We start from the raw sequence: 27,158 nt of genomic DNA, 5'->3' as shown, positions 1-27,158 counted from the left end.
TGTTTTGATCTAGTGGTCTATTTGTCATAATGGCCTATGTTTATGCTTTGTTAAAAGTCCCTGATGGGAGGGAATCACTGACCCCAATTTACTACCTTAATGTGTTTGGAGCTGAAAGGAACACAAAAAAATGAAATGAACATTTTATTTTTTCATCCTACTCATATTTTCATTTCTCACATTTCAAAGCAACTCCTACCTACAAATTTTTAGCACTCCAATAATGTCCGACTATGTAAATCTGGAGGATGTAAAAAAGGCTGATTGTCCTACCTCACAAAAGCCAGTAAGGCCAGAGTCTGAGGCTCTTGTGGCAGTGCTTTATATTTGCAATGTTCACCTCTTGAAGCTCCAGAAGGGTTAATCACTATGTGGGCTGCCCAGTCAGCTGAAGACTAAATATTCAACAAACAACAGGTTGTATTGGTGAGGGGGGGGAGAATTCTACTAAGCATATGACATTAATGGACATGACATACGACATTCATAACATTAACAAGGAGATGGAACTAAATTTGCAACCAATGTTCATTTGAATTATGAAGTAGAGAAAAGGTACATTTTTACTGTCTGTAGCTGTGCTCAAGACTTGACACTGCTAACTATTTTAACCTTAACCATCGCCTCCCATGACAAAAACAATTCTTGACAACACCCTCTGGATTTGGGAACAGAGTTTTGTAATTTGGAAGACTCTTTGGGATTGTTAAATGATATTGCGCAAACATAGGCTAATTGACCACATTCTGGAAGCTGTACAAATTGAGGCTGCTTACAAAGCTGTTTGAGATGTGTCTAGTCTATGAACAGATGCATAAATTTATCATCTTGGGAAGGCTTTTGTATGCATTTGCCAACTCAAAATTCATTAAAGTCCTTTCATTGTTTTAAGATATTGTGGTAAGATAAGCATGGTCATCATTTCAGGATAACCAGAGCTCTAAGTTTCAGCTGCAACAGTGAAGGTGACTGTGAGCAGAGCTGTAAATCAGCATTCTGTACTATGGCTACCCTTGGCCTGCCCTCCTTTTCCCCTTCCCACTGCCCTAGTGTACTATAACTTACGAAATCTCCCTCCCAGGTCTGCTTTCTTTTCTTTTCTTTTTTTAAAAAATATTATTTATTTATTTTTAAGTACTCTTTTCTTTGAGAATTTTGTGATCCAAATTCTCTTCCTTCCTCTTAATCCCTCCCCAACTCACTAAGAAGGCAAGCAATATGATATCAATTATGCATGTGAAATCATGCAAAACAAATTTCCACATTAGCCATATTTCAAAGAAAAAATGAGAAAAACAAATTAAGAAAATCATACTTCAATTTGCATTCAGTTCATCAGTTCTCTCTCCGGACATCGATAGCATTTTTTCATTATGAGTCCTTTGTAATTATCTAGGATCGTTGTATTGAACAGAGTAGCCAAGTCTTTCACAGTAGATCATCATTACAACATTGTTGTTAGTGGTCACAATGATCTCCCACTTCACTTTGTATCAGTTCATATAGGTCTTCCCTGGTTTTTCTGAAACCACTACCCTCATCATTTCTTATAGCAACATAGCAACATCACAATCATATGCCGCGTTCAGCCAGACCCCAGTTGATGAGCATCTCCCTTATTTTCAAATCTTTTTTTACCACAAAAAAGCTTCTATAAATATTTTTGTACATATTGGTCCTTTTCCTTTTCCTTTTCCTTTGATCTCTTTGGGATACAGACCTAGAAGTGGTATTGCTGGGTCAAAGACTATGTGTAATTTTATAGCCCTTTGGGCATAATTCCAAATTGTTCTCCAGAATGGCTGGACCACTACTCCACCAGCAATTCATTAGTGTAACTATTTTTCCCTCATCCTCTCCAGCATTTGTCATTTCTGATAGGTGTGAGGTGGTACTTTGTAGCTGTTTTAATTTGTATTTCTCTACTCAATAGTGATTTAGAGTAATTTTTCATAGGATTATAAATAGCTTTGATTTCTTCTTCTGAAAATTGCCTATTCATATCCTTTGACTATTTATCAATTGGGGAATGGCCCTTATTTTTGTAAATGACTCAGTTCTATACTTAGTATATATTTGAGAACTGAGGTCTTTAACAGAGAAACTTGCTGTAATTTTTTTTATATTACTTCATTTTCTATGGTACCTTTTAGAAAAATGTAGTTTTCCTGATTATCTCTTTTAATTAGGTCTATTTCTACTTTGTCTGAGGATCATGATTGCTGTCCTACCTTTTTTGCTTCAGCTGAAGCATGAAAGATTTTGCTCCAGCCCTTTATTTTAACTCTATGTGTCTTTGTTTTTCAAGAGTGTCTCTTGTATACAGCATATTGTTGGATTCTGCTTTCTAATCCATTCTGCTATCTGCTTCTGTTTTATGGGTGATTTCATCCCATTCCCAGTTATGATTACTGTGTATTTTCCTCCATCCCATTATCTTCTGTTTCTTTATCTCTCTTTTTATCCCATCCCTCCTCAAATGTCTATTTTGCTTCTAACCACTGCCTCCCTTAATTTACTCTCTCCTTTATCATCTCTCCCGCTTTCTCTTATTCTCTTCTCCTTTTCCCCTACTGGGTAGGTTACATTTCTATCCACAACTGAGTGTGTATATCTATATCTATATTCTTTATATATATATATATATGCGATATATCTATATCTACATCTACATATTCTTCTCTCTTTGAGTGAATTCTGGTGAGAGTGAAGTTCAAGCATTGCCTGCCAATCCTCCATTTCTCCCTCCATTGTAAAAGCTCTTCCTTATGCACCTCTTTCATGTGAAAAAAAATTTCCCCATTGTACTTCTCCCCTCCCCCTTTTCCCATTGCATTCCTCTTTCTCACCCCTTCTTTTATTTTGGAGATGATTACAATATAAAGAACTCACACCCATGTGCTCTGTCTTTGTAAACTCTTTTTTAACTGACCTAATAATTATAAAGTTCTTAGGAGTTATATCTATCATCTTCCCATACAGGAATATAAACCATTTAACTTTATTGAGTCACTTATGGTTAGTCTCTTTTTTCCCCTTTCTGAAAAATTTATTTAGTATCTTATTTTTCCCCAACTGCATGTAAAAACAATTTTTAACATTTGTTTTTAAAACTTTGAGCTCCAAATCCTCTCCCTTCCTCCCTTCCTTACCGCTCACTGAGAAAGCAAGCAATTTGATATAGGTTATACATGTGTAGACATGCAAGACGTATTTCTTTTTTTTTCTTAAAGGCAATTGGGGTTAAGTGACTTGCCCAGGGTCACACAGCTAGTAAGTGTCAAGTGTTTGGTCTGAGGCCAGATTTGAACTCAGGTCCTCCTGACTTCAGGGTCAGTGCTCTATCCACTGTACCAACTAGCTTCCCCTTAAAACATATTTCCATATTAATCATGCTGTGAAAGAAAACACAGACAAAAACCAAAACAAAACAAAAAAACTCAGGAAAAATAATTAAAGTAAAAAAAAGTATGCTTCATTCAGTACTTTCTCTGGGGATGGATAGCATTTTTCATCTTAAGTCCTTCAGAGTTGTCTTAGATCATTATATTGCTAAGAATAGCTAAGTCATTCACAGCTGACCATCTTACAATATTGCTGTTACTTTGTACATAGTATATTTCACTTTGCATCAGCTCATGCAAGTTTTTCCAGGTTTTTCTTAGAGCATCCTGATTACCATTTCTTTTTTGTTTTTGTTTTTGTTTTTTTTGTTTTTGGTGAAGCAATTGGGATTAAGTGACTTGCCCAGGGTCACACAACTAGTAAATGTCAAGTGTCTGAGGCCAGATTTGAACTCAGGTCTTCCTGACTCCAAGGCTAGTGCTCTATCCACTGTGCCACCTAGCTGCCCCCCTCCCCCATCAACTTTTAATGACCATTTGCTAAATTGTAGAGGATTCCACCTGCTTTGGTGGAGGGAATACACACACTGATGAACTCACAGATTCTTGAAGTACTTGAGGACAAGTTTAACATAGTTGAGTTTGCTTGGTTCCTATTGTTTGTTAATAACTGAAGAAAAATCAAAAGCAATACTCAACTTTTACAAAGTCTACCACAGCTTTTTGCTTTGTGAGGATGCAGTTAGCCTCATTGATTTCCTCAGTTGTTTTGGCTTCTACCTTCTTCTCTTATCCACTTCCTTCCTACTCTCCTATAGGGTAAGATAGATTTCTACACCCAATTGAGTGTGTATGTTATTTTCTCTTTAAGCCAATTCTGATGAGAGTAAGTTCACTCACTCTATCCCCCCTCACTCTCCCCATCTTTCCTTCCACTGTAAAAAGTTTTTTCTTACCACTTTTATGTGAGAGAATTTACCGCATTCTACCTCTCCCTTTCCCTTCTCCCAGTTCATTCTTCTTTCTGCCCCTTAATTTTTATTTTTTTAGATATCATCCCTTTATATTCAACTCACACCTGTGCCCTCTGTCTACATCTACTCCTAACTGCCCTAATAATGAGAAAGTTTTTATGAGTTGCAAGTATCATCTTCCCATGTAGGAATGCAAACAGTTTAACCTTATTAAATCCCTTATGATTTCCCTTTTCTGTCTACCTTTTTATGCTTCTCTTGAATTTTGTATTTAAAAGTCACATTTTCTATTCAGCTCTGGTCTTTTCATCGAGAATGCTTGAAAAGTTCTGTATTTCATTGAATGCCCATTTTTTCCCCCTGAAGGATTATATTAATTTTTGATGGGTGGGTGATTCTTGGTTGTAATCCTAATTCCTTTGCCCTCTGGAATGTCATATTCTAAGACCTCCAATCCTTTAATGTAGAAGCTGCTAACTCTTGTGTTATCTTGACTGTGGCTCCACAATACTTGAATTGTTTCTTTCTGGCTGCTTGCAATATTCTCTCCTTGCCCTGAGAACTCTGGAATTTAGCTATAATATTCCTGGGAGTTTTCATTTTGGGATCTCTTTCAGGAGGGGATTGGTGGATTCTTTCAAGGACTATTTTGCCTTTTGGTCCTAGGATATCAGGGCAGTTTTCCTTGATAATTTCTTGAAAGATGATGTCTAGGCTCTTTTTTTGATCATGGTTTTTCGGTAGTTCAATAATTTTTAAATTATCTCTCCTGGATCTATTTTCTAGGTCAGTTATTTTTCTAATGAGATATTTCAAATTGTCTTCTATTTTTTCATTCTTTTTGTTTTGTTTTATTATTTCTTGATTTCTCATAAAGTCATTAGCTTGTATTTGCTCAATTCTAATTTTTTTTAGGCAGTTGGGGTTAAGTGACTTGCCCAGGGTCACACAGCTAGCAAGTTTCAAGTGTTTGGTCTGATCAATTCTAATTTTTAAGGAATAATTTTCTTCAGTGAGCTTTTGTACCTCTTTTTCTATTTGGCCAATTCAACTTTTTAAGGAGTTCTTTTTTTCTTCAGTGAATTTTTGTACCTCTTTTTTCCACTAGGCCAATTCTGCTTTTCAAGGCATTTTTTTTCTCATTGGCTTTTCAAACCTCTTCTACCATTTGACCTATTCTGGTTTTTAAGGTGTTATTTTCTTCAGTTTTTTTTGTGTCTCCTTTACCAGTCTCTTTACTCTTTTTTTATGATTTTCTTGCATCTCTCTCATTTCTCTTCCCAATTTTTCTTCTACCTCTTTTACATGATTTTCAAAATCCTTTCTGAGCTCTTCTATGACCTGAGACCAATTTATATTTCTCTTGGAGGCTTTGGATGTTGGAGTTTTGACTTTATCTTCTTCTGAGTGTATGTTTTCATCTTCCTTGTCACCATAGTAACTTTCTATGGTCATATTTTTTTTGTGTTGTTTATTCATTTTCCCAGTCTATTTCTTGACTTTTAACTCTTTGTTAAGGTGAATGGATGGCTCACTGTTCCAAGCTTCAGGAGTTTTGTGTAGCTGTTTTAAGAGATACTTCTAGAGACCTGTAAGTTTTCAGTTCTTCCAAGGTGGTCTAAGGAGAGGTGCATTTATTACTTTCCTGGCCTGTGCTCTGGTCTGTATGTGATCACAAGTATGCTTTTCTGCCCTGGAACTGTGATGAGGTCCTTGCTCCACTGCAGCTGCAAGCTCTGGTGTGCTAATACTCCTGCTAGCCCTGGGACTGCCACTCAGGACTGCAATCCAGATATGAGTATGGGCAAAGCAACTGCTCCCAGTGCCAGGAAAGAGACCCCTGTAATTTTCTTCTGATCAGTTGTTGAACCCCCTTACAGTCTGTGGGCTGAGAGCTCTGGAAGCAGTCACTGCCACTGCTGAATCAGTGGCTCCCAAAGCCTGCTCTGGGTTTGCTGGGGCTGGTTCTGTGCTGACATGGCCTGTGCTGGGACTATGCTCCACTCTCATCCAGGTGCAACAGACCTTTCCTTCTGACCTTCCAAGTTTTCTTTGGATGGAAAATTATTTCACTGTGTCCTTTCGTGGGTTCTGCTGATTCAGGAGATTGTTTTATGACATTATTGAGAGGTTTTCAGAGGGGTTCTGGGGAAAGCTCAGATGACTTGCTGCCTTTTCTCTGCCATCTTGGCTCTACCTCTACTTATGGTCACTCTTTCATGTTTACCTTTTTATGCTTCTCTTGAGTCTTCTATTTGAATGTCAGATTTTCTATTCAGCTTTGATCTTTTCATTAGGAATGCTTTAAAGTCCTCTATTTCATTAAATATTCTTTTCTTCCCCTGAAAGATTACATTTAATTTTGCTGAGTAGGTGAATCTTGGTTGTAATCCTAGCTCCTTTGCATGGTAGAATATTATATTCCAAGGTCTCCTCTCATTTAATGTGGAAGCCACTAAATCTTGTGTGATCCTAACTGTGGCTTCACAATATTTGAATTGTTTCTTTCTGGTTGCTTGAAATATTTTCTCTTTGACCTAGGAGCTCTGGAATTTGGCTATAGTATTCATGGTAGTTTTTATTTTGGGATCTCTTTCAGGAGGTAATTGGTCTATTCTTTCAATTTCAATTTTACCCTCTGGATCTAAGATATCAGAACAGTTTTCCTTGATAATTTCTTGAAATATGATATCTAGGCTCTTTCTTTGATCATTGCTTTCAAGTAGTTCAATAATTCTTACATTATTTCTCCTCAATATATTTTCCAGGTCAGTTGTTTTTCTAATGAGATATTTCACATTTTATTCTATTTTTCTCCATTTTTTGACTTTGTTTTATAGTTTCTTAATGTCTCATAAAGGCATTACCTTCTATTTGCCCAATTCTAATTTTTAAAGATGTATTTTCTTCAGTGAGATTTTGTAGCTCTTTTCCCATTTGGCTAATTCTGCTTTTTAAGAAGTTCTTTTCTTCAGTGAAATTTTTGTGCTTCTTTTACCATTAGGCCAATTCTGTTTTTTTTTTTAAAGTATTTTTATTTAATTATTTATTTAGCATTTTTCTGGGGCCTCTTTTACCAAGCTATATACTCTTTTCATAATTTTCTTGCATCAGTCTCATTTCTTTTCCTAATTTTTTCCTCTACTACTCTTACCTTTTTCTTTAACTCTTTTAGAAATTCTTGTTGGATTTGGGTCCAAGCAACAGTTTTCTTTAGGGTTTTTACATTGTTGTATTCTTCTGCTTTTATATCTTGGAGTAGTTTTTTTATGGTCAACTTCTTTTTTTGTTGTTGTTTGTTCAATTTCCCAGTCTATTTCTTGACTTTGAACTTTATGTTAAAGTTGAGTTCTGCTTACCTGGGGTGGGGGGAAAGAAGGGAGACTGTCCCAAGCTTTAGGCTTTTTTGTGCTATTGTTTGCAGAGCTAGTTCTGGGGGAGTCTACAAGTTTTTGGTGCTTTTAAGGCAGTGTCCCTTGGAGAAGCATAGTCCCTGTTCTCCTGGTCTGTGTTCTGATCTTTAACAAGGAAGAGCTCCTGGTTCCCTGCAGCTCCATGAGTTAGTGTTCTTTTTTGCAGTGGAACCAGGGCCTCTGCTTCCCTGTGACTGACCACCAGTGTTCCTCTCTGCCCTGGAACTTTGATCCAGAATGTCTCTGGAATGAGAGCTCCCAAGGGTGCTGCTTCTGTGGCCACTGTTGCTCTGGACAGACCTCCACTGGACCTCTACCCTGTGTAGGCTGGAAAGGTATCTCACCCTATTTTTTGTTGGCTCTGCTAACTCCAACATTTGATTTCAGATGTTATTTTATGTTGTTTGGAGGGGAATGTTGGGGGAGTTCAGTTGGGTAGTTGCCCCTGATCTACTATCTTGGCTCCACCCTCCCCAGGCCTGCTTTTTCACCCAAATTCTAGTGAGTACAGGGCTAGATTCTTTGGAAAACAGGCATTTGGCTACTGTCCTGACATACCTACAACTTTGGTCTGATTGATTTATTTGTTTCTACTCCTATTGCTACTTTCCTTGCCTAACTGAATTTGACCCAGGTAGAAGGATTCCTAGTTGTGACTCAGGTCATGTGATTCAGTAGTGGTATCCTCTACAACAGAGGTAAAAAACATTGTTGGGTTTGAGCCAAATCATATTAAAAGTTAATTGGGAAATATTTTACAAAATAAATAAAAATATAATAAAACTTTGATGTTGTTCAGTCCCATTCAACTCCTTGTGATCCCATTTGGGGTTTTCTTGGCAAAGATATTTGCCATTTCCTTCTCCAGATGAGGAACTGAGGCAAAGAGGGTTAAGTGACTTGCCCAGGGTCACAAAGCTGCTAATAAGTATATGAGGTGGATGAGTCTTCCTGATATCAGGTCCAGTGCTCGATCTACTGTACCACCTGGTTGCCTGACAGTAAAACATATACAATGTTAATATGTGGTTTTCTAAGTCAATATATGCGCACAGGTCTCCTTATATACAGTTTAGTGGTTCCTGTTTCTATTTGAGTTTGACACCACTGCTCCAGATAACTTTTTTCCTTCTCTGGCTCACCCTTTCCCCTTAAAACAGTAGTTCCCTTATAAGACTAAAAGCAACTCCCAATTGATAAATGGTCAAAGCATATGAACAGGCAGTTCTCAAGGAAGGAAATTCAAGCTATCTATATATACCTTACGAAAAATGCTCCAAGTCACAAATTACAGAAATGCAAATTTAAGCAACTTTGAGGTTCTATCCCATACCCAACAGATTGACAAAGCTGACAAAAAAAGGAAAATGACAAATGTTGGAAGGATTATGGGAAAACAGTCTCATTAATACATTCTTGGTGGAGCTGTAAATTGTGCCAGCCATTCTGGGAAGAAGTCTGGAACTATCCTTCTCTCCCCCCATTACTAAATTATGCAAAGTAGGCTTCACCCACTAGTTCTACTGACTTAGTATCAACCTTTGTAATGTTTAAACATATCTGGTCATTTATTTAGGGAATCTGGAGGGCTTAGGACAGGTGGGAAAGTGTCTGCTATATGAGTTAAAATGGAGGACACTTGAATTCTTTAGAATCTAACTAGGTTCACAATGTTGCCATTTCTATCATATCTACATTGGAGATAGCATTACTCAAAGGATGTTCAAGACTAAGACTTGATCTTATGCCAATGATCTTGCCCTAACCCAACAATACCACTAAGGCTAAACCCCAAAAAGATGAAAGACAGTTGCAAAAGGGTTGATACGTACAAAAATGTTTATAGTAGCTCTCTTTTCTATGTGTGTGGTGGTAAAGAACTAGGAACAAAGGGGATACCCATCAATTGGGGAATGGGTAAAGAAATCATTATATATGAATATAATGGAAGACTATTGTGCTGTAAGACATGAAGAAGAGGAATGTTTCAGAGACACTGGGAAGACTTGTATGAACTGAGAAAGTATAAAATAAGCAGAACCTGGGGAACAATTTACATAATAACAACAACATTGTAAAGACAAACAACTCTGAAACACTTAAGAACTCTAATCAACAATAAGACCAATCATGATTCCAGAGGTGCCATGATGATGCATTCTACTCACCTCTTGAGAGAGAGGTGATAGATTCAGGGTACTACTTGTGATATTTATCTTTTGGACATGGCAAATTCAGGAATTTGTTTTGCTTAACTGTGCATATTTGTTATAAAGGTTTGTTTTCCTTTCCCTTTTCTTTTCTCAATGGGATAAGGAGAGAGGCAGGAATAGAAAAAATATTTTTAATAAAAAAAATTTTTAAAAATTAGAACTAGGGCTTTTAACTTGTGAGAAGCCCTTTGAGGGAGTATTAGGAAATATTTGGTAAAAAAAACCCCTACCTTTTCTTATTGAAATTAAACTATTTTCTTATGTGACCATGTGTGAATAATTCCAGAATTTATTTCCTTTCCTATTGGATACAGAGTACAGGACATTTTACCAAAAACCAAGAGGAATATCAGCTAAAAAAGATTGGGTACTCTTACCTAAGATGTTTTCATAAAGAAAGGAAAAACTTTGATAGCCTGCCTTTATTCCATTCCATATGATGATTAGGCAAAAGTCAAGGTACAATTTCTTTCCTGTCCCTTTTAGGCGTGCTAAATCTGTATATAAGCTTCATGTAACCCTAAATACAAGCTAATCTAATTACTATGTGGAAAGTCAGAGGAAGCAACTCTCTTTAATTCATAAAATGCTCTTATTCAGATATTAAATTACCACTTCATTAGTAACCTTGTAGTTTAAGCACGAAATTTTTACTTCAGTTTTTGTCTCTGGAACAACATAACCTTATGACTTCCTGTTCTGTTTTGATATTTTTAAACAACCTCTTAGTTTTGTAGTAGTATCCAGTTGCCCTGGTTTTCATAATTTCACATGTTTGAATTGAAAGTGCTTAATTAGAGAATGCTACCATATCAGCTTTCCACATAAGAGTAGAGTAAATTGATACCTGAGGCTCATAACGAACTGCAATAATATAGTCCATAGCATAGGGGATGTTGTTGATGGTGAATCTCAAGCTGGTCCCACTGAAAACCTGGGAAAATCCAGGCCCTGTCCATGTAACAGGTTTCCCAGGAATAGGCTCCTTGATGACAGCATGATCAAAAGTCACAGTGACCTACAAAGATCAATACATACAAACAATTATGCTTACTGTCAATAGAAAGAGGTTAGAAACAAGTCTTTCCTGGAATCACAAGATCATAGATTAAGAGCAGAAATGGGCATTATAAGTCTCCCTCATTTTGTAGATGAGGAAACTGAGGTTTATAAAAGTTAAAAGAGTTGATGTGGTTGGGATTTGAACCTAGGTCTTCCTGGTTCCAAAGCCAGCATGCTTTCTTCTGACAGGCTGCCTATGCCCACATACTCCCACAATCTGAGCTTGAGCCCCAGGTAAACTATTATACCTTGGAAATAGTTTGTAGCAATCTGAATGGGCTGAAAATGCAGCTTGGACATATATTACAGTATGGAATGACCAGTTTAAAAGTATTCCCATTGCGAGCTACTTTTAACTTAAATACTCTACTCCATGATGAATCTAGCAGGTTTCATAATGGTGGTTTAATATTCTCAGATGTTGACTTGGATTCTGGCCAAAATAACAGAAGAGAAAGCAATACAGAGCATATTCCCACGATCATATGTAATTTCTTCCCCTATTTTATATCTTATAATATGACAACATGGAAATCCACATGGAATTACTCACTAGAACTTTCTTCTGTATAAATCTTGAAACATCCATTTTATTTTAGTGTTCCCAGGGAAAAATCCAGGGTTGAATGGTACCTCTTTGTTTCTTCCTTGTCACTACCTAGTACTTCTGACTACTTGGTGGCCTCATAATTAGCCTACCTGCATGGGTCTTCAAGATGCCAAGTCAACATGGAATTAGAGGAACACACATAGCTATAGGGTCTTGAAGGCTAATGAAAGCTAAAGTCATCTCTCCACCCTACCCCAAATCCTCCAAAATTTTAAAACTGCTGGGTGTGGTGATCCATGTCTATAATCTTGGCTACCTGGAGGCTGTGGCTGGTGGAACACTTGAGTTCTGGAGTTCTGAGCTGCAGTAATACTAAAGCTGTATCAATTTTGGCACCAATAGAGTAAGCAACCGGGAGGGTGGGGAGGTAGCTACTGGGCCCCCTAAGGAGGGGTGAACCCGCCTAGGTAAGAGAAGGTCAAAGCTTCAGTGATGATCAACAGCAGAAATGAGCTATGAGTAGTTGCTGCAGAGAGATCCAGTCTCAAAAAAAAAAAGGATTTGAAACTGACTTAGAGACCAACAGTCTTTTTGAGGCAGTGGTACAGCCTTGTGGTACCCTTAACAAGCAAGCATCATTAGGTTGTGGAGAATATGGAATGTTCCAGCATTGACTAACTATAAAGATGTTCTTCAATATCAGAAATTGGGTAATGGATATCTTAGAGGAAACCAACTTGTTGCTCTTCTTTTCCAACTAGCTACAAAAACAGCCATTCCATGATTCTCCATGTTCCCTCACCGAAAAATTAGTAGCCTTTGCACTTACTCTCCCTGACCATGGTGACCCTCTATTTTCAAAGACTATGCCTGTAGATAATATTATACTATTTTTTCCAGTATTGTGTAATGAATGTTATTCTTAAAAGTAGCAAGTTATTTATATATATTTACATAGTGAAGCAATTTTCAACTTTGGTTCCTTATTTTCTGCAGTTTCAATTCATGATGACAAAATAAACCAAGGGAAAATAATAAAAATATGTTTTACTTCACTCTGTTCCTGTGAACTTTTTATTTTATTCCTCTCCAATATTATATTTCCACTGTCAATTGTGAAACCACCTCCTTGCTTCTGGAAATAAACTTCACAGTGGGGTATGACTGTTGCTAATATCTGAAAAGAAAAAAAGAAAGATAGTTTAACCACTTAAGACCCATGTTAATAACTTCAAAGTCTGACTCATACTTTGTCAGGGCATGAAAGTGACTTTAAATTCCCAAGAGTTATACAAATCATAATCCATGAGAGTTGAGGAGCTTGACAAAAAAACCAATCAGGGCTTAATAAATAATTGTTGATTAATTGATTGATCGGTTACTTTCCATCTATTCTGTATTTATTTTGTATATGCTGTTATGTATATTGTCTCTCCTATTAGAATATAAACTGCTTGAGAGCAGTAAATGTTTTTGCTTTTCCTTTGCATCACCAGGGCTTATAACAGTACCTGGCACATAGTAAGCACTTAAGTGTTTTTTGATTGATTGATCAATTCTTCCAAGTTGGAAGCTGGGTCAGTGATGGAAGATTAGCTAGCTACTAGGAACTCAATCCTATTTCTGCAGTGATGGTAGGAGACTAGTTAAAAGGTGGGACAGAACATATTTAGAATAAAACAGTTCTTAAACCATCTATGTTACTTTCAATTTCTTTATCCAATAACCAATGCTTTTCTGTTCTACTGGAGAAAATGAACCAAATTCAAATTGATATTATATCACTGTAAGAAAAGATGAAATTTTAAAAGTTGTAATTAAATAGGACAGTTCACTATCTTTCCTTAGATGAATAAAGTAGTTGTTGAGGTTAGTTTCACTGTGCTCCCCAAGGCAATGAGAAAACATTCTCCTATGGTATGCTTGGTTTAAATAAGCTGTGACTTTGAAGTGCTTATGATAATTATAAGCAAATAGACCACCATGAAGATAATGGCAGCTTATGTGTCAACAACATTTATGGCAGAGGATCAAGTAGAGAATTCCTATAAAGAACTTGACAAGATCCTCAAAGTGAAATCAACACATTCTTTGATACCTTACCTGATGTCTTCAATGTGAAGGTGGGTATAGGAGAATCTGATCCAGTTAGGAAACATCAGTGTCAATTTTAATGTGTTGAAAATAGAGATTACATATATATTACTATAAAGAATAAGCAATTTCAAAGCAGTCTCCTAAACTATCTTGGAAAACACGATACCATAGTATGGTTCTTTGCCAACCTCTTTAAATAAGCTGTCAACTTGGAAAAATGGGAAGTGGACAAATGGGATAACATAGACTCTATCAACATTTCTTTGAGAAGTTTTTACTGATGCCAAAAAAGCTACCACAATAAAGAGTCTGAAAGGCCTGGAAACCACTTCAGCCAGCAAACACAATTTCTTTGGCAAGCATAAAAACATGGAAGCCAAAACTGGGTCCAAACTCATTTACAATGTATTGCGGAGTAGAAAGATGAAAGATTATGAGTAATGTTGTTTCACAAAATAGTTAAGTGAAAAGAGTCTAAAGAAAGCTTAGTATGAGACTAAGCTAAGTTAAATTATACCAAGAAAATTTAAATGCAATACTGGATTAAGAACAACAATAAGCATGAAGAACAGATGCAGTGGCATTTCTAAGGCAATCTATTCTCATCAGTCATGACAATGGCTCCATATTTGAACTTTAACACTTTAGTATCCAATGTAGTAAATGAAGAAATGGAAATGGGAATTTAAGATGATGAAGTCATCAGTTGTATCTATCGTTATTGTCTGTCCTTCATTCTCAAAAAGGACCAATGACATCATGTGGGTGATGTTTTGATTTGTGTGTGAATTGGATTTAAGGGAGGCAGACCTCAGCAAAGTTGTTAGCCTCACTCCTCCAGAGTCATCAAAGTCGAGTGGCAAGACAAAAGTCAAAATGACTGCCAATAGCCCAGGATGCAGTGAATGACCTTGGTCTTTTTAAATTAAGGTCTTTCCTAGGCAGTTTACCTGAGGCAATGCAATTCAATGATTAAAGGCTAGGTAAGAATTAAGTCAAAAGATGGACTAATTTACCATCACAAAATTATCAATCTGGGAGGGGAAGACCCTCAAAGATTCTGGCCAGAACACAAAACAGCTGCTATTTATACTAATTAAATAACTGCACACTATAAACATATTCTATATGATATACAATATAGTATTCTATGGAATAGGTTTTACACATAGTATAGCCTACTAGATACTATATATTTCTATAGTATATATTATTAAAAATCTATAAATAATAGTAAATTGTAAAATAAGTTATTTTTTAAGCATACAAAAATGCATGTAGGTGCCATTGGTCCCTGGGCATTGAAAATGTAAATCATCATTAAAAAAGTTTTCTAAGTTCCTCAGTTTGTAAAGGGAACAACAGCATCCCTTCCAACCTAATCCATCTGGGGAGAGGGAAAGTGTCAAAAACATTCCAGTAGTGGAAACACAAATGCCAGGGCTGCCCCACCCAGTGCACCCTCTACCCAAACAGAGAAAGGGCAAGCTAGCAGGGAGGGAGTGCCCCACAAGGCTGTTCCTGGTATGTATCTGACTGAATATGTACAGATGAAGTCCCTGTTGTAGATGACATGATTATAAAAGCACTGAGGAATTTTCAAGATATTGCAAAAAAGTAACTTTAAAAGAGCAAAGATTATGCTTTTACCAAATAAATCTTATGAAGAAGACATTGGAAAATGCTAACCCATATGTTTATTATCTTATTTCTACAGTATTATTACAGCAATGTCTTATTGTGATATGGGGATTTTCTTAACAAAAGTATTAGAAGGGAATAGTCAGTCTTTCACTTATGATTTTCTGTAGTAAATCACATTTGTACAGTCACATACTTTTTTTATTCAAAACAAGTCCCTGCACACATACTTTTTTTGAATAATACATTTTTGAATAATACATTACCATCATTAACTTATTTGCATGTGAAAATGGAATAATGACCTATATTTATATTTTGAAGGATCTGTGATCTTATCGATGAATGAATGGATGAAAAACATCTTTTGGGTGTTTACTATATGCTAAACATAAGATATTCCCTGTAACAATTCAGATTGTAACCAATCAATGCTTTCTCATACTGATGAGGACAAAATTGAGTGTTGGTACCTACTAGAATATCAGAAAGTATCATCTATTCGAAGAGGCAGGGAAAATTAAACCCAGAGGCAGCCCCTTTCCACTGTATATGGATACAAAGGCAATCCAATTGAGTCTGGATACAGTGGTATTATACCTAACTCAGATTTGAGACTATAGGCCATAGATTTGTAGTTGCTGGTAGTAAACCTGGGCCATCTGAATGGGAGTTTGTATTCTAAACTGATGTTACCTTTGTCTGCCTCCACTTAGCAAGGAAATTAAATGTTTGCTGGTTAATGTGCTTTTTGTGCCATTTAGCCTCCTCGTTATGGCATTTGCTTTACATTGGCTAAGTTTTTTCAGTAAATGGTGATAACCAACATCAATCCCTTTACCATTTCTCATTTCCACTTTTTAGGTATCAACACCTTGTTTGAATAAGTCAGGTTGAAGCTGTTGCAAATGTACATCACATCATATCAACATTTTTTTTCCAAATTTGATGTTGATTTTAGCCTTTGTTCCAATTAATAGATGCTCTGATTGAATACAACTGATATGATTCTTGCTTCAGTAACTAGTTCCTGAATGTTCAGATAAAATCAATTTTTTAAAATGTTTGATGCTAATAATATATCTAGCACCTTTTGACTCTCTTCTTGAAGAATTCATTATATGTATGAAGCCCTTGAGTAGTCTATAAACTATTGACCTTTTTTATTTCCCTTTTTTTTTTATCTTTTGGGATACAGACACAGTAGTTGTATTTTTTTAATTAATTAATTTATTTTTAGTTTTCAACATTCACTTCCACAAGATTTTGAGTTCCAAATTTTCTCTCCATCTCATCCCTCCCCCACCCCAAGATGGCATGCATTCTGAATACCCCTTGCCATAATCTACCCTCCCTTCTATCTCTCCCCGCCTTCTCTTATCTCCTCCCTTTCCCTTCAGTTTTCCTGTAGGCAGGATAGATTTCTATACCCCATTTCCTGCATTTCTTATTTCCCAGTTGCATGTGAAAACAATTTTTTTTAAACATGTGTTTTTAAAACTTTGGGTTCCGAATTTTCTCCCTTCCTCCCTACCCACCCACCCTCATTGAGAAGGCAAGCAACTTGATACAGGTTATACACGTGTAGTCATGCAAAACACTCCCATAGTACTCATGTTGTGAAACACTAACTATATTTCCCTTCATCCCCCCTTTATTCTATTCTCTCTTTTGACCCTGTCTTTCCTTAGAAGTGTTTGCTTCTGATTACCCCCCCCCCCCAATCTGTCCTCCCCTCTATCATCCCTCTGCTCTCTTGTCCCCTTCCCACCCTATTTTCCTGTGGGGTAAGATAGATTTATATACCCAATTGAGTGTGTATATTATCCCTCCTTAAGCCAAATCCTATGAGAATAAGATTCACTCATTCCCTCTCACCTTCACCTGTTTCCTCTCCACTGTAAAAACCTTTTCTTGTCTGTTTCATGTGACATAATTTACCCCATTCTACCTCTCCCTTTCTCCTTCTCCCAGTATAATCCTCTCTCACCCCTTAATTTTTATTCTCCAGATATCACTTCTTCATCTTCAACTCACCCTGAGTCCTCTAATTATCTATCTACCTATCTATATACATACATATAATTTTTCTCTCCAACTACTCTAAAACTGATAAAGGTCTCATGAGTTATAAATATCATCTTTCCATGCAGGAAGGTAAACAGTTTAACCTTAAGAAGTACCTTACGATTTCTCTTTCCTGTTTACCTCTTCATTGGTCTCTTGAGTCTTGTATTTGAAAGTCCAATTTTCTATTCAGCTCTGGTCTTTTCATCAAGAATGATTGAAAATTCCCTATTTCACTGAATGTCCATTTTTTCCCCTGAAAAATTATACTCAGTTTTGCTGGATAGGTGATTCTTGGTTGTAATCCTATCTCCTTTGCCCTCCAGAATATTATATTCCATGACCTTCAGTCTCTTAATGTAGAAGCTGGTAAATCGTGTGTTATCCTGATTGTGTTTCCACAACACTTGAATTGTTTCTTTCTGGCTGCTTGCAATATTTTCTCCTTGACCTGGAAACTCTGGAATTTGGCTACAATATTCCTAGGAGTTTTCCTTTGGGGATCTCTTTCAGGAAGTGATTGGTGGATTCTTTCAATTTCTATTTTGCCCTCTGGTTCTAAAATATCAGGACATTTTTCCTTGATATTTCTTGAAAGATGATGTCTAGGCACTTTTTTTGATCATGGCTTTCAGATAGTCCAATAATTTTTAAATTCTCTCTCCTGGATCTATTTTCCAGGTCAGTTGTTTTTCCAATGAGATATGTCACATTGTTTTCTATTTTTTCCTTCTTTTGGTTTTGTTTCACAGTGTCTTGATTTCTCATAAAGTCACTAGCTTCCAATCGCTCCATTCCAATTTTTAAGGAAGTATTTTCTTCAGTAAGCTTTTGGACTTCCTTGTCCATTTGGCCAATTTTGCTTTTTTAAGGCATTCTTCTCACTGGTTTCTGGACCTCTTTTGCCATTTGGATTAGGCTATTTTTTAAGGTGTTATTTTCTTCAGTATTTTTTTGGGTCTCCTTTAGCAAGCTGTTGACTTGTTTTTCATGATTTTCTTGCATCACTCTCATTTCTCTTCCCAGTTTTTCCTCTACTTCTCTTACTTGCTTCTCAAAATCCTTTTTGAGCTCTTCCATGGCCTGGGACCAATCCATATTTTTCTTGGAGGCTATGGATGTAGGAGCTTTGACTTTGTTGTCTTTTTCTGGTTGTATGTTTTGATCTTCTTTGTTACCAAAGAAAGATTCTATGGTCTGACTTTTTTGTGAGATTTGCTCATGATCCCAGTCAATTACTTGAGTTATAAACTCTTTGTTAAGGTAGGGGTCTGCTTCCAGTGTGGAGAATGTACTGTCCCAAGCTTTAGGGGTTTTGTGCAGCTGTTTTCAGAGATACTTCTAGGGACCTGTAAATTTTCTGTTCTTCCAAGATGGTATGATCAATGGCAAGATGTTTACTCCTTTCCTGAACTGTGCTCTGGTCTATGAGTGACTACAAGCACTCTTTTCTGCCTTGGAACTGTGAAGAGGATTTCCTCTCCACCACCACTACAAGCTCCACCACGCCGGCACTTCTCCTTGCCCCAGGACCACCACCCAGAACTGTGACCCAGATCCAAGCACGGGCAAAGCAAGACAATCCTGCACCAACAGAGAGATCCCTGCAGTCCCCCTCTGATCAGCCACTTGATCCCCCCTCAGTCTGTGGCCCTTAAGCTCAGGAAGAAGCTACTGCCTCAGGGCCACGAGTGGGGACTGGGGCTGGGATCAAGCTTCTCTCTCACCACAGTCACAGATTTTTCCTACTGACTTTTTTATTTCCCAATGCAGTAGTTTCAACATAATTTTTGTGTCTTCCCCCTTGACAACATCAAATATCAGCATAAATGTTGATCTCTTTTGAAGTCTATTGTCAAGTTCTTTACAGAATTCCTCAATATTTTCTTCCCTCTACAGCAATTAGGCTGTAGTGTATTTCCATTAATGACCTATGCACAAGAAGTGAAATTGTGGCTATCATTCCAAAAACTATGATTAGAAAAAAAGGTGGGATAATTGTGTAATGGGAGTGAGGGTTAACAGATCATATGTTCAAAGGATGATAGAGTTGGCAGTCACCTCCTTAAAGGTTATTTTGTCTAGCACTTTTAATGTACAAATGAAGAAGGAAGGCTCAGAAATGTTGCCCAACATCACACAGATAGTGACTCAGTTTCTGCCTTTGTTAGAACTTGCATTTGAACCTAGGTCCTCTGACTCCAAATCTGTAGATAGCCTACATGTTTCACTACTTCCTAGAAATAAAAAAAGACCAAGAAAATCACCTCCAGCATAATAGGTGGATAATCTATGGAACAACATGAGCAAGATTTGCTGAGAATTGGAAGTAATAGATCAGTTGTAATCTGAACCAATGGAGGGAATACCCATATTGATGAGAACACAGGTCCTTTGAAAAATACAGTGTTCCAAAAATCTTAGTGCAGTTTTAAATGATTAAAACTATTAAAACTTAAAATTACACTTATGTTTTGGGGATACAGTATATAATCTAGGAAGACTTGGTGCAAAAAAATCTATAAAACAACTTTGGGAAACTGCTTAGTTTGTGACCCAACCCTTGAAATTCTTTCTAGTTTTCTTTGCTTATCCAAATCCTACCTATCCTTCAAATCTCAGTTCAAGGACAATCTCTTCAAGCATCCAATCTCCATTCATCTCTCTCTGAATTTTCATAGCATTTAACATCTGAATAAAAAACATTCGGAATTTTATTATAATGAGCCTTGTAGTATTATCTGTTTTGAGTATATTGGTCTTGTCTGTCTATAAGAGTGCAGTGACTATGAAAACTTTTATATCTCACCTTATACCCAGTAAGTTTTAACAAATATTCAATTGAATAAAATTAACTTTATTTTTAGGCTTTAATGGATTTCAAATAAACCTCCATTTTGGAACAAAACAATTCTATTCTATATATTTTAAATGTAGTTTCAGAGGGTATGTTGGTGTATATGTGGGTGGGTATGTATTTACTAACATTCATTCCAATGGTAAGAATAAAGTACAGACCAAAGGTGCAGATCTAGAGATGGGTATGGCATCCTCAGCTTCATATATATAGAAATCCAAAGGCACAAAGAAGTAGCCGGGTTCTGGTTCTGTGCATTGAGGGCCAATAATATGAGGGCGGCATTCACATTGCCCGTCATGGGGGGAGCACCTAATAGAAAAAGCAAGGAAGAAAAAGAAGGGAATTGCTCATTGACAGCATAAAGAAGAAATAATAGAAGCTATGGGGTTCAATGTATTAGGTCTTGAAATGAAAATTAAACCTTGCACTTATTCAGTGACTATGAGAAACTACCTTGGCTCCTTTCCTATGCCTCAGCTTCTTTACCTTTACACAGGGAAGCTAAGATTTCCCCATTTTAATGGAATGTGTGAAATAGCATTGTCTCCCTATTTTAGGTTATCAACACAATCAGCTTTTAAAATTTTTTTCATTTTTAATTTATGGAATAAAATAAGTATTTCCATAACATAGTACAATAAAAAGGCTAATTGTGCACGAAACTGCAAATTCACTATGCACAACTTGCTATTCTTTTCAAATGTACAACAAAATTATCATGTAAATTTCTTTTTTTTTTCTTCCCTCCCCACCCACCCCTGCCCTATGACCATCATTTGGTCAGTACAATTATTCACACACAACCGAAAATAATAAAGATCAATCAGTCAAATCAGTGACTAATCTAGATCAATTAATTCTTTCCTAATACAGTGACATTCAAGGTTATAGTAATGTTTGAATAACCTGTACAAAACATGTATTTTATGTGGGAATGTGGGTGAAGAATATAATAATGAAATGCTATAATCCATTTCATTAACTTACAGGTTGCTATAAGCACCCCCAATATCACAGTCACAAGGAGAACAACCATGTAGATTATTTTTAAGTCCCCAATATCCAACCTAGAATGAAAAAAAATGAGTGATTTTGGGTATGTAAACATTTGTCATTATGGACTATCATGTAAAAGTCATTACAATTCAGTAGGGAAGTATCAAAAAGTCAAGCAGTATCAACAAACTACAGTATGGAATGTAACTGAACACTTCCTAAATCATCATTTTTTTTTTCTTTTTTGGTTAGGTGACTGGGGTTAAGTGACTTGCCCAGAGTCACACAGCTAGTGAGTGTTACGTGTCTGAGTCTGGATTTGAACTCAGCTTTTCCTGACTCCAAGGCCAGAGCTCTATTCACTGCGCCACCTAGCTGCCTCTTAAAACATAACTTTTAATCTGTGCTGACACATTTTCCCATCCCTGCTGCTTGACATCAGAATAAAGAGGGAGATTAAAACTGCACTAAGACTTTTAGAACACCTTGCATAACATACTATATGTAAAATAATCTATATATAACATCACACAGCTATTATGTTGTGTCATATTGCTATACTACGCTATATATTAAAGCTTAAAAATACACAAAGAATTCTGGGGTTATTTTATATATTACATATAACTTATATAACATTTTATATATAATAAATACTATTAATATAATATAGTCTATAACATAAACTATATTATATTAATATAGAATATATATCAATATATTTTATATAAATAATATATAACAAAATACACATTTTATATTTTATACAGGGTATTCCAAAAAGCTAAATCTGTACTAAGAATTTTGAGAAACCATGTAAATATACATATATAATATTTTTAAGTCCAAGGTGTATGCAGTAGTCACCATTTCAATTCACCATTTCATGTAAAACCCTCTCTTTCTATTCTTCATTGTATATGAAAATGTTTATATTTATTTATTCATGTTTATTGGTGTTCATCAAGTTCATGACACAACAAATTTTAAAAAGGAAAATGAAATGTGAAAAAAAATCTAATATCTGCCAGATCTTTATTTGGGTAATTTTGGCAAGTAGAGAGAGCAGTGGATTTGGGATTCCAAGACCTGAATATATATCCTGATTCTGATACCTTTCTGTGTGCCTTTGATACCTCTTACTATCACAGGTTCATAAATGTAGAGTTTTATAGGACCTTCTGAGAGATAGCATGGTATAAGGGATAGAACATTGGTCTTGAAGCCAAGAAGACATGAGTCCAAGTCCTGTCTGTGAAACATGCTAGCTGTGTGACCTTGAGCAGATCATTCAACTTCTCAGTGATTTAGAAGACTAAGACTCTAAGTTTCAGAGAAGTTGCCAACCAGCATGGGTAAGAAGGAGTTTCTTTAATGGGGAGTTCCCTATATCAATGCAATCACAAATATTGATCCTCTCCCTAAAGGACCTTATAGATTTAATTCAGTCTTCTAATTTTACAGGCCAAGAGAGGTCTAGTGACTTGTTTAAGACTACAAGGTATAGGGATAGCTAGGTGGCATGGTGGATAGAGTGCTGGGCCTGGAGTCAGGAAGACTTTGCTTCCTGAGTTAAAATCTGGACCCAGACACTTACTGGCTGTGTGACCCTGGGCAAGTCACTTAACCCTGTTTGCCTCAGTTTCCTCATCTGTAAAATGAAACGGAGAAGGAAATGACAAACCATTCCAGTATCTTTGCCAAGAAAATACCAAATGGAATCATCAAGAGTCAGACACAACTGAACAACTAAATGACAACAAACACATAGTTATTAAGTAACAAGTACTATAGGATGTGAGCCTAAGTACTTAGACCCCAAATCCAACCCTCTGTAATATATTGCCTTAATTGCTCTTCTCTGGGCCTCAGTTTCATCTATGAAATGACACTATTAGAATAATTGGTGGGTTCTAGAGTCTGTAATAAAAAACAACATTATTTGATAACTATATTTCAATATAATTGATTTCTTTTGTGAATCTATATATTACATACTCTGCATTAAAAAATTATTCTGAGAAGGGGTCCAAAGGCTTCATCAGACTTCCAAAGGGGCCCATCACACACACACACACACACACACACACACACACACACACACACACAAAGGGTTAAGAACTTTCAAAATAAATGATCTCTAAAATCCATTCTAGCTCCAAATTCTCTGAATTTTGAATTCTGTGCTTTATAAACATAGTTGCAGAAAATGTTTTTCATGAGTTTCTAAGGTAAGCAAATATGTTGAGCATGGCTTATCCATCAAAAATTCCAGTGTTTACCTTAACACCCACCTTCCCCCCTCCTGCCTCTCCATCATGTTTCTTCATATTTATTCCCATGAATTCTTTTCTTGTTAAAAAATGTGATTCCACTTCAACATTTAACACACAACTCTCTCCAAACAGGCATACTTTTCTTATTTATCAACCAAATTTCTTCAGACACATTAAGGTCACTATTCCTTTTGGGGAATTAAGCTTTTTTCTTTCTGTAAAGTAATGGCAGGCTATCAAATTGGAAAGAAGAAGGAAAAAAGCCAGTTTGGGGTTTACTGGATCCACAGCAAAATACTTATATCCTGAAAAATACTTTTTATTCCACTTATTTTGATATACTATGCACATATTTGCTGAGGTCTCTGAAAATACACAGATGTCCATTTCATAAAAGAAAACTTATATTTAATTTGCAGGGGGGATTTTGCGCCATTTCAAAAGTCAGGAACATGGAAGGTTATTGTCCTTAAAGTGGTAGTATAGGGCTGGATTAGGGAAATGCCAGTCTTTCTTCTCCAAACTGATTCTTCTATTTGACTCAACCTAGAAAACTAGAAACTCTTGACCCAAATCAATTGACATGATGACTTTCACAACAGTACTTTGTGATAGGAAGGCAAAACCTTCAGTAGAATTATCACTTTCCTCCCCCACTTTCATTACTTATCTCCACACACACCCCCACCTCTATATAAACACCATCCCAGTATCTCATTTTCCCTAAGGGCAAGGCTGACCCAAACTGACACAAGACAACTTTTTAGTTTACTGAAAAGGTGTTAGAAACAATTTTAAGTATGTTGAGCATGGCTTATCCATCAAAAATTCCAGTGTTTACCTTAACACCCACCTTCCCCCCTCCTGCCTCTCCATCATGTTTCTTCATATTTATTCCCATGAATTCTTTTCTTGTTAAAAAATGTGATTCCACTTCAACATTTAACACACAACTCTCTCCAAACAGGCATACTTTTCTTATTTATCAACCAAATTTCCTAGGAAATTCCTAGCATTTTTTGCTTTTACACGTAAAAGCAAATCTCAAATACTCTAACAATCACTTCCAGTGGCACCCAATTTGAAGTAAAACAACAGATAAGAGGTAAGTAAACAGGTATAAAGTATAAAGAAGATTTTGCTATTCTATCAGTTAAGGTAGAAAAGTCCATAGTTGGTAATGAAAGAAATCGTAGGAAAATCTTTTATATAAAAGTACATACGAGGCATTCTTCACAGTGGGGTCCAATAGCAAACTGCTGGCACAAGCACTGGCCAGTAACCGCATCGCAGGTGGAGAATGGTACACTCCCGAAAGGGTTACAGTTGCAGGCTGAAAGGATGGAATACACAATCATTCTCATGTTTACTTCTCTACCTTTATAAATGTGATCAACATTTACATTAAATAAAAATAGAATCTGCCTTGCCAAATTTACCATCTGCATTGATTACAGTCCTGAATAAAACCATGGAGGAAATACAATGCCAATAACCCTCAAAGCTCTTAGATAACTAACCGATGATCAGAGAAGAGGAATTTAGGAATATATTGCAGCTGAAAAATGACTGATGGGTTAGGTAATTTAATTTAATAAAAGGGAAAGGGGAAAAGGGGCAGGAAGGAAGAAGGGAATAAGCATTTATACAGCACCTACTCTTGCTAAGCACTTTTATAAATATTGTCAATTAATATTGAAGGGAACCATTGTGTGGCATATAAATCAATTGTAGGCAACTTTCTACCACTCTTGACTAGATATATCTTTTCTTTTTCCCTCCCTCTCTCTCACTTCCTCTCCTCCTTCTTTCCCTCCCTCCTTTTCTTCCTTCCTTTCTTTCTCTTCCATTTTTCCTTCTCCTCAGTATTGCTGAGCTTCAGTGTTGGCCTTCAGGGCTAAGAGGTCACTAAACTCTGTCTTGGAAAGACGTATACTAAGCCCTGTAAATTTTATTGCATGTGAAATAAATATTTAGGAAGGATGAACTTAAGTCTTTTCTGCTTCATTGTTGGATAAAGAATCCAAGACTCAGGGAAATAAGAAAAGTGTATTCCTCCCAAGACTACTGAAAACCAGACAGGTGAGTTGATACAGATGGGATAGAAGAGCGCCTTGGCCAAAATTCATTTCCATGAAATTTAGGCTTCAGATTTAAAAAGAACTATTTCACTAAATACAAAATTCCAGCTTATAGCTCTCTAAAGATTCAAATAACATTCTTCCTTATATAGGCAAAATTTGGAGAGTTAAACAGTGCCCAAATACAAATTGTTTGCTTTGTGAACTCTTATTAAATAAATATTAATCCTAAAGCTCTCTTTTAGCTCTAAAATGCTGTGTTTACAAATCAGTATTCTCTTTTTTTTGTGATTGATGATTCTCATTACCTCCCCTGCTGTATCCCTGGCTTTTAATTTTTACCTTTGTTGGCATACACTTCTGTCACAGGTATTTTCCAAACTTCAAATCAGGATACATGCTCTGACAATAGATATTCCTTCTGTAAAGCCTTGTTAAAAGTGCATTTTCTTAAAGTAAACCACACAGTTAAACTTTAAGTGTGTGGCAATTTTTAAGCAGCTCTTAAAAATACTTGAGTATTTTTATAAATAGCAAATTTATCTGCAAATTTATTTTCACAAATGTGCTGTGTTTTTCTCACATTTAATATAGGATTTAGAATAATATTCTTTTCATGTAATAAGTTTTACATTCTATGCCAATTATTTTTATATTGCAGAAGCTTAAAATGTGTATTTGGAATGTGTACTATATAACAACCTTATCAATAAGGATACCTGACAAATAAATTAAAAAAACACTTTCTTGATATCAAAATTGTTGAAAAATGTGGGATATATGGTCACCACAGGTATAGGTTAACTGCATCTAAAATAGGGATAGGAACTGGACCTGTGATTTCATTGGCATGTGGAACTCCCAGATGAGGAAAGTTCCTCTACCAATTCAAGCCAGCACCTTCTCTGCAACTTATTGTCTTAAAGAGTTTCCTTGCGCACTGAAATGTTAAGTCACTCACTCAAGTTCACATGGCCAATGTGTTTTAAAGGCAAGACAAACCCAGATTTTCCTAGCTGCTAGGTCAACTCCCTATCCACTATGCTGCATCTTTTTCTATGCATCAATAGTAGTGAGTAGGAAAGAAGAGAAAAAAGGGAGGACAAATCAAGAAAAACAGCCTAAAGATTGTAATAATAATAATAGTAAATTTTAGATACCAAAATGCTTTACATAAATTACATTTGATCTAATTATGAAATTGGGATTTCAAAATTCCCTGAGAATGTACTTCACAGATATATATGTAAATTGTGTGTAGATTTTGTGGCCCTTCTAGATATTCCATGAATTTTGGTACAACTCTCAGGAACACTCCAAAGGAGCCCACTGGTTTAAATGTTTTGAAGCTTAGCATTAAATATCTGGACATTTTCCCATTTTTTTCTTTTACTAGGGAAAGGAAAGAATAAAATTTGCATGCTGACCTTTTATGTTAAGTTCAAAAAATCACCAAAAATTCCCTTTAATGTCAGAGACAGAGAAATTCAGAGACTGGTTAGCTAAGAACATGGTTCTCCAAGAAGTATAGTCATTGGCAACAAGAGATGTAATTAAAAGAAAACAACAACTCAGTTCTTTACT

The 27,158-nt window shown here is 36.2% G+C and overlaps 1 protein-coding gene across 6 annotated transcripts in view; it reads right to left on the bottom strand.

The window, feature by feature from the left end:
* LAMB4 (laminin subunit beta 4) overlaps window positions 1-27,158 on the bottom strand; it is a 155,658-nt gene that overhangs the window by 76,611 nt on the left and 51,889 nt on the right. For all 6 annotated transcript variants that reach the window (XM_027838868.1, XM_027838867.1, XM_027838872.1 and 3 more), the window contains 6 exons: window positions 24,717-24,826; window positions 21,209-21,288; window positions 20,380-20,530; window positions 12,608-12,733; window positions 10,792-10,962; window positions 274-395 (listed from right to left, as the gene is read on the bottom strand). In XM_027838868.1, coding sequence (XP_027694669.1) covers window positions 274-395; window positions 10,792-10,962; window positions 12,608-12,733; window positions 20,380-20,530; window positions 21,209-21,288; window positions 24,717-24,826 — 760 coding nt within the window. The remainder of the gene's footprint in view (window positions 1-273; window positions 396-10,791; window positions 10,963-12,607; window positions 12,734-20,379; window positions 20,531-21,208; window positions 21,289-24,716; window positions 24,827-27,158) is intronic.

This window comes from Vombatus ursinus, unplaced genomic scaffold, assembly GCF_900497805.2.
Source record: "Vombatus ursinus unplaced genomic scaffold, bare-nosed wombat genome assembly UNPS02014830.1, whole genome shotgun sequence".
Classification (NCBI taxonomy): Eukaryota; Metazoa; Chordata; class Mammalia; order Diprotodontia; family Vombatidae; genus Vombatus; species Vombatus ursinus.
Note: the sequence above shows the minus strand (reverse complement) of the source record. Positions and strands in the feature narration are given on the sequence as shown.